At 57.1% G+C, this 7,204-nt stretch overlaps 1 protein-coding gene across 1 annotated transcript in view; it reads left to right on the top strand.

Moving 5' to 3' along the window:
• Positions 1–7,204, top strand: part of RIN3 (Ras and Rab interactor 3) — a 55,352-nt gene that overhangs the window by 34,355 nt on the left and 13,793 nt on the right. The window contains exons 8-9 of the mRNA XM_021706410.1: positions 1–1,218; positions 2,122–2,430. Coding sequence (XP_021562085.1) covers positions 1–1,218; positions 2,122–2,430 — 1,527 coding nt within the window. The remainder of the gene's footprint in view (positions 1,219–2,121; positions 2,431–7,204) is intronic.

Raw genomic sequence — 7,204 nt, 5'->3', positions numbered from 1 at the left:
CATCCCCCGCCACGGACCACACCTTGCCCGTCCCTGGGTGGGCCCCACGCCGCCCACCTCCCCCGCCCCCACAGCCCCCCTGCTTGTCCCAGCCTCCCCCGGGCCCAGCTCCCGTGCCTGCTGGCCCTCTGCCCAGTCCTCCCTTGGCGCCCGGCCTCCACCTCACACCCCATGCCTCCGGCCCCCCAGACCTGCTGAACCAGCCCATGATGGCCTGTGAAGGGCTTCCATGCCCGACCGCGGGCCTGGGCCCCCTGGAGGAGGAAGACACAAAGTCGGGGGTGGCCCCCAGCCCCCCACAGCCAGCCCCCCCACCGCCACTGCCTCCCAAGAAGAGCCTTCCCACCGCTCCCCCCAGACGACATGTGTCAGAGAGGACATCTCTGGAGGGCCGGAGCACGGGGCCGGCTGAGGGCCACCAGTTGGGCCCACCAGCCCAGGGGGCCTCAGACAGCCCTCAGGATGGGCCGCAGGGGGTCCCAGGACATGACCAGGAGGTGGAGGCTAGAGCCAGCGACTCAGGCAACCTACCCGAGCCCCCGAGGAAGACAAAGCAGCCCCCGGTGCCACCCCCCAGGAAAAAACGCATCTCCCGACAGCCAGCCGCTGTCCTTCCTGCCCCCACAGAGGATGGTGAGCTCAGCCTGCAGGCGGCGGTCCCAGAGACGCTCTCGCCCCACCCACCCACAGGAGGCCAGGGTCCAGCCTCTCACACCAGGCCACGGCGGCCCCTCACCCAGGCCAGTCCCCGACCCCAGAGCTCCCCGGAGCTTGTGGGCTCCCTGGCCTCCCTCTCCGACAGCCCTGGGGGGCCTGTCACAGTCGCCGACCAGGACTCTTACTCGACCAGCAGCACAGAGGAGGAGCCGGAACCGGTGGGCAGCACCGACGTGAGAAAGACACCATCCATGCTGCTGGGCAAGGCGCGACACCGGCTCAGCCTTGCCAGCGTCAGCAGCGTCTTCCGCGCCCTGCTCTCCCGCGACCGCAAGCTCTACAGACGTGTGGTGGAGCTGGCACAGGACAAGGCCTCGTACTTCGGCAGCCTGGTGCGGGACTACCGCGTGTACAGCCTGGAGATGATGGTGCACCAGGCATCCAGCACCGAGATGCTGCAGGAGATCCGCACCATGATGACGCAGCTCAAGAGCTACCTGCTGCAGAGCACCGAGCTCAGGGCCCTGGTGGACCCCAGCCTGCATGCTGAGGAGGAGCTGGGTCAGTGTGGGGGAAGAGAAGGGAGGGGGAGAGGGAAGGGGGGAGGGAGGGAAGAAGAGGGAGGAAAGTGGGGGAGGGAGGGAAGGAGGAAGAGGAGGGAGGGAAGAGAAGAGAGGGAGGGGAGGATGGGAGAGAGGAAAGGGGGTAGGAAGGGAAGAATGGGAAGAGGGAGGGAGGGAGGGAAGGATGGGAGGGGGGAGGAGGGGAGGAAAGGAAGGAAGATGGGGAGAGAGGGAAGGATGGGAGGGAGGGAAGTTGGGGGAAGGAGGAAAGGATGGGGAGATAGGGGAAGGAGGAGAGATGGGGGAGGGAAGAATGGTGGGGCAGAGCCAGACTGAACAGAGGCATGACATGATCCAACATGTCCTGACAGCACAGCACTGGCCACTGTGCTGAGTGTGGACTATGAGGGCCCAGGCAGGAGCTTGCTGACGTAACCTGACCAGGGAGGAGGACGGCTGCCTGACCAGCCCAGGTCAGGAGGGACGAGAAGGCAGGTTCTGAGGACACTGGTCTTGAGACTGAGGTCTAGATTAGGAAGTTGGAAGACACAGTGGGGGTGATTCCACCCTCATTCCCTGGCACTCAGGCCCTCGCCTCACAGCTGCCCAGGTTGCACATGGCACGACTCATGTGCATAGCGCCCTCTGAAGTCATGGACCAGTTGGTAGCCCTGTGAGGGCTGACTGTGTGTCAGGCGCTGTGATAGGTGCTAGGGCGCAATGACCTGGAGTGCCCTTGCCAAGTCCTTGCAGTGTGGCTGTGTATTGGACGGATCGCCCTCTGTGTCGACCCACGGGGTGTGACTGTGAGGCTGTGATGTGTCCTCCCAGGGCTGGGGATCGGCACGGTTGTGCCATTGGTTTCCCGTGCCATCCTCACCCTCACCTCTTGCCTCCACAGAGGCGATCGTGGAGTCAGCCTTGTACAAGTGTGTCCTGAAACCCCTGAAGGAGGCCATCGACACATGCCTGCACGAGATCCACAGCCGTGATGGCTCACTGCAGCAACTCCGGGACAACCGGTTGGTGGTTCTGGCTACCACCACCACTGAGCTGGGCGTGACCACCAGCGTGCCCGAGCCACCCACCATGGACAGGATCCTGCAGAAGTTCTCCCACATGCACAAGGCCTACTCGCCCGAGAAGAAGATCTCCATCCTGCTCAAGACCTGCAAGCTCATCTACCACTCCATGGCCCTTGGCAGCCCAGGTGGGGGTGGCAGGCTCCGGGGTTGGTGCCTCCACCACAGGACACCAGAGCCCGTGGGGAGGTACTGGGTATGGCGGGATGGGGCTCCTGAGTCCCATCAGGGGTCAGGGCAAGGCCAAGGTGACGGCCATTGTCGGGAGGGGAGGCCACGTACCACGCTTCTGTGTCAGGGAGAGACACCATCAAGTTCACAGGCCGCCAGAACAGCACTGTTGGCTGGATGCGTGGGTGGCGGAAGCCTGGGATCTCATAGCTCTGGGTACGGGGCTCAGGGTACCTGTGTGGGACATGAGGCACAGCTCTCCACACCCCCCAAGCCTCAGGTCCTTGGCTCTAGCAGCAGAAACTCAGGCTTCATGGGCTCCTGCGTGCCAGCTAGTGCTTCATCACCCCCTGTGAAGACACAGGTCATGGCCACCCTGTCCAGTGTGGCCTCACCCTCAAGTTCCCTCTGCAGCGGCCCTGCTTCGAAGTAGGGTCACCCGCTAAGTTGTGGAGGGTTAGGTGTTAACGTGTGCATGTCCAGGGGATAGCTCAGCCTGGAGACGTCTGATGCTGAGCACGGCTCACAGGTCCACGGGGCAGGGTAGCTGTCTGACCTGGGCCAGGAGGACCTGACCTCGGCTGGGCTGGGGCTGTGAACGGAGGGGCAATGGTGGAGGCTGACTGGCTGGGGTGTCCTTGCCGTATGTGGGTGGTTGATTGGTGCTGTCTGGCCAGGGTGTCCTTTCTCATATATGAGTGATTGATTGGTGCTATCTGACCTGGCGTGAGGACCGACTGAGCAAGCATCTCACTCACTGGCAGGTGAACCCAGGTGTGCACCTATGGTTGCTGCTGGGACCCAAGAGCAAGTGGCCTGTGGGGGCCCTGGTCTGGTGTGATGTGGCTCTGACCCATTTTGTTGACACCAACTCAGATTCAAGGGGGAGAGCTTCCCCTCCTGACAGGAAGGACTGCAGTGTTGCATTGTGGGGGTGCAGATGGAGGGAGGACCGTTGGGACTGTGGGTATCTTTGCCCAACACTCTTGGGAGGCAGCACTGGCCCCACTGCAGGGCTCAGGCAGGAAGGGCTGGCTGGGCCCCACTCCCTGTCATCTCCCCAGCTGCCCTTATCCAGTGAGCAGCCTGTGCATCTGTACGTGACTGCCATGGACACAGGGAGTGGGTGGACAGTCCCCTTTGTGGCCATGCAGGCCTGGGTTTATGCTTCTGGTCTGTCACTTACTACTTGTGAGTTCTGGAACGATTTACTTAACCCCATGGGGCCCAATATCCTTCCCTGAGGAAGCTGCTGTACAGAGAGGGGAGCTAAGACCCCTAAGAAGCTGCCCTTGGTCACCTGTGAATGTGAGACACGCTGCTCCTGGTGTGGCTGTTTCAGGAGGATTCTCTCCCCGTCCCCAGAAGGGCAGGCCGATCAGGTCATCACCCTGCAGAAAGCAGTTGTGTGTGTGTGATGGGTGGGGCAAGGTCCCCTCACCCTAGAAACCTCCCCCGGGGCCTGTACAGGCCACAGTCCCAGGTCATGGTCACTATTTGTGTTAAGTTGATCTGTGTCCCCCCGATGCCTTGTTAGAATGGATGTGTTTCCCATAAGCAGGCAGTACCCTGACCAGAGGACCGGGGACACTTGCCTTGCCCGTGGAGGGGAGGGATGCAGCAGGAGTGGGCACAGGGGTGGGCTTGTTTTCACTGTGTGGACTTAGCCTCGGAGGTGGGCATCCCATGCAGCCTGGAGCCCAGAGAACAGGCTGGGTGGGAACTCCATGACCGAGCAACCTCGGAAAAACCCTCAAGAACTGGGTGGATGTCAGGGCAGTCTGGAGGCCAGTCTTGGGAGCTCAGCCATGGTTGGTCCCAGGGTTGGAGCATGGGAAAGGGCCGATGCCCAGCAAATGGACAGAGGTTGAGCCTAGCGTGGCCAGCAGCTTCCTCAGACCTTCTTAGGGGAGGCAGGGGTGTGAGGCAGGCTCTGAGGGGTCCTGACGGTGTGTTGGGAGCATCGAGAATCCGGGCCACACCAGAGCAGAGACGGGACCTGGGGACCCTGCGCCAGGAGCAGCTTGGGAGAGCCAGCAGCCACCTGGGGTCCCGGAGAGCACGGAGTGTCAGCCTGGCATCCCTGCCAGCTCCATTCTTCTTGGCCCTGACACCTGCGTGGCCTCTGTCTCCTGTGGTGAATAGGCACAGCCCATCCAGGAGGCTGCCTCGTTTAGAGGGGCTGGCGGCTTATGAGTTGCTGCCGGCAGGGGTTACTGGCCCTGGCTGCCATGCTGATGGAGGTTTTCCTGGACTCATGAGCTCGGGGCTCAAGTTAGGGCCGTGGCCTCTGAGAACCCAGACACCATCGGGGAGACAGCTCCAGGCTGCGGAGGGGCCATCTCGACCTTGAGGGGTTCCAGTCCATGCAGAGACCTGGGAGTCTTCTTAAACCTGTGATGTTTTTCTAGTCAACTGATAATCATGTGGACCCCCCGGCGCAGCACATGCACCTTGCGCATGGCAGAATCTGGCCAGTTAGCCCACAGTGGCTTCTGCATGTAGGAAGCAGATGCCACGGCTCTTGGACAATGAATGTGCTCACCACCATTTTCCCGTGGGCAGGCCTGTCTCTCTGTGTGCCTCTTGCAGTCTCTTTCTCTCTCTCTGCCTCTGTCTGTCTGTCTTTCACTCTCTGTCTCTCTCTCTGTGTCTCTCTCTCTGTGTGTTTCTCTTTCTGTCTCTGTCTTTCTTTCTCTGTTTTTTTCTCTGTCTCTCCCTCTGCCTCTGTCTCTCTCTGTCTCTGTCTTTCTCTCTCTGTCTCTGTCTCTCTGCCTCTGTCTCTGTGTGTGTGTCTCTGTCTTTCTCTGTCTGTCTCTGTCTCCCTTTCTGTCTCTGTCTCTCTCTGTGTGTCTCTCACTCTGACTCTGCCTGTCTCTCTCTCTCTCTGTCTCTTTCTCTGTCTCCCTCTGTCTCTGTGTGTCTCCCTGTCTCTCTGTCTCTGTCTCTCTCTCTCTCTGTCACTCCCTCTGTCTCTCTCTGTCTCTGTCTCTCTTTCTCTCTCTCTCTCTGTCTTCTTTGTCTGTGTCTCTCTGTTTCTATCTCTCTGTCTGCCTCTCTCTGCCTTTCTCTGTCTTTTCTCTGTCTATCTCTCTGTCTCTTTTCTTTCTCTCTTTATCCCCTCTGTCTGCCTCTCTCTATCTGTCTTTTCTCTGCCTGTCTCTCTCTCTTTTCTCTGTCTCTCTGTGTCTCTCTCTCTACCTCTCTCTATCTCTCTGTTTCCCTCTCTGTCCTCTTTATTTCCTTGTCTCTGTCTCTCTTCCTCTCTGTCTCCCTCTTTTCTCTCTCTCTCGCTTTGATCTGTCTCCCTCTCTGTCTCTCTCTGTCTCTGTTTCCCTGACTCTCTATGTCTCTGTCTTTCTCTCTCTCTCTGTCTCCCTCTCTATCTCTCTCTTTTCTGTCTCTTTGTATTTGTCTTCCTGTCTCTCTCTGTCTTTGTCTCTATCTCTCTCTGTCTCTCTTTGTCTTTCTGTCTCTCTGTCTCTGTCTCCCTCTCTGTCTCTCTCTATCTCTCTTTGTCTCTCTTTTTATCTCGTTCTCTCTGTCTCTGTCTCTTTCTTTCTCCCTCTTTCTTTATAGCTATCTTTCTCTTTCTTGTTTTCTCTTTCTGTCTCTCTCTGTTTCTCTATCTCTGCCTCTTTCTATCTTTGTCTCCCTCTCGCTTTCTGTCTCTGTCTCCCTCTATGTCTCTCTCTGTTTCTCTATCTCTCTGTCTCTCTCGTTCTCTCTTTCTGTCTCTCTCTGTTTCTCTGTCTCTGTCTGTCTCTGTCTCCCTCTCTGTCTCTCGTTTTCTGTCTCTCTCTCCCTCTCTGTCTCTCTCTTTCTGTCTCTGTCTCCCTCTCTGTCCCTCTCTCTTTTCTCTGCCTCTCTCTGTTTCTCTATCTCTCTCTGTCTTTCTGTCTCTTTCTCTGTCTCTCTCTATCTCTGTCTCTTTCTATCTCTCTCTGTCTCTGTTTCCTTCTGTCTCTCTATATCTCTGTCTCTCTGTATCTCTCTCTGTCTTTATCTCTCTTTTTCTCTGTCACTCTGTCTCTCTCTACCTCTCTCTCTCTGTCTGTCTCTCTGTCTCTCTTTCTGTCTCTGCATACAAGATTTTTTCTGAATCACACAGAATGGGTGACCCCTAAAGACCTTCCTGAGTGTTCTTTGGATTGTATGTGTCTAAGATCACGTAACTCCACATAACCACAATGGAGCTGTCTCTTTCATAAATTCATGTTAATACTCCATACAATGATTTTATATAAGCTTCCAGGTTGTTACTAGACCTAAGGTCCTTTTTAGAACTTCCCCTTCCAGGTCAGGGTCCAGTGAAGGAACAGATGTGGCATTTAATTGTCATGTGTCTGTAACCTTCTTTGATTTAGAATATGTCATGTCTAGTGCCACAGAAGTGACCCATACACACCTCAGTGGTCTAGCCTGCTCCACGCCAGGTGCGTGGTCTAGCCTGTCACTCTGGGCCACACCTGCACAGTGTGACGGCACTGGACACTGTGGTTGGCTGTAACAGACAGTGTTTGAATCGCTAAACATAAACACTGAAAGGCCTATGAGACATGGTGTTATAGTCTCCCAGGATGCTGCCTATGAGGGCTGTGTTGGCAGGATGTTGTCATGGCTGTGTGGCCATGTTTCCACAACCTTTCCTTTCTTTGGTGACACTGGTGTCTCTGAGGGGATTGGTCTTCCTCTCTGCCCCCTTTTTTTTTTTTTTTTTTTTTTTTTTTT

Source organism: Carlito syrichta, unplaced genomic scaffold (genome assembly GCF_000164805.1).
Source record: "Carlito syrichta isolate Samal-C Ts95f unplaced genomic scaffold, Tarsius_syrichta-2.0.1 Scaffold315561, whole genome shotgun sequence".
In the NCBI taxonomy this organism is placed as follows: Eukaryota; Metazoa; Chordata; class Mammalia; order Primates; family Tarsiidae; genus Carlito; species Carlito syrichta.
This window is presented reverse-complemented; position numbering and strand designations above follow the sequence as displayed.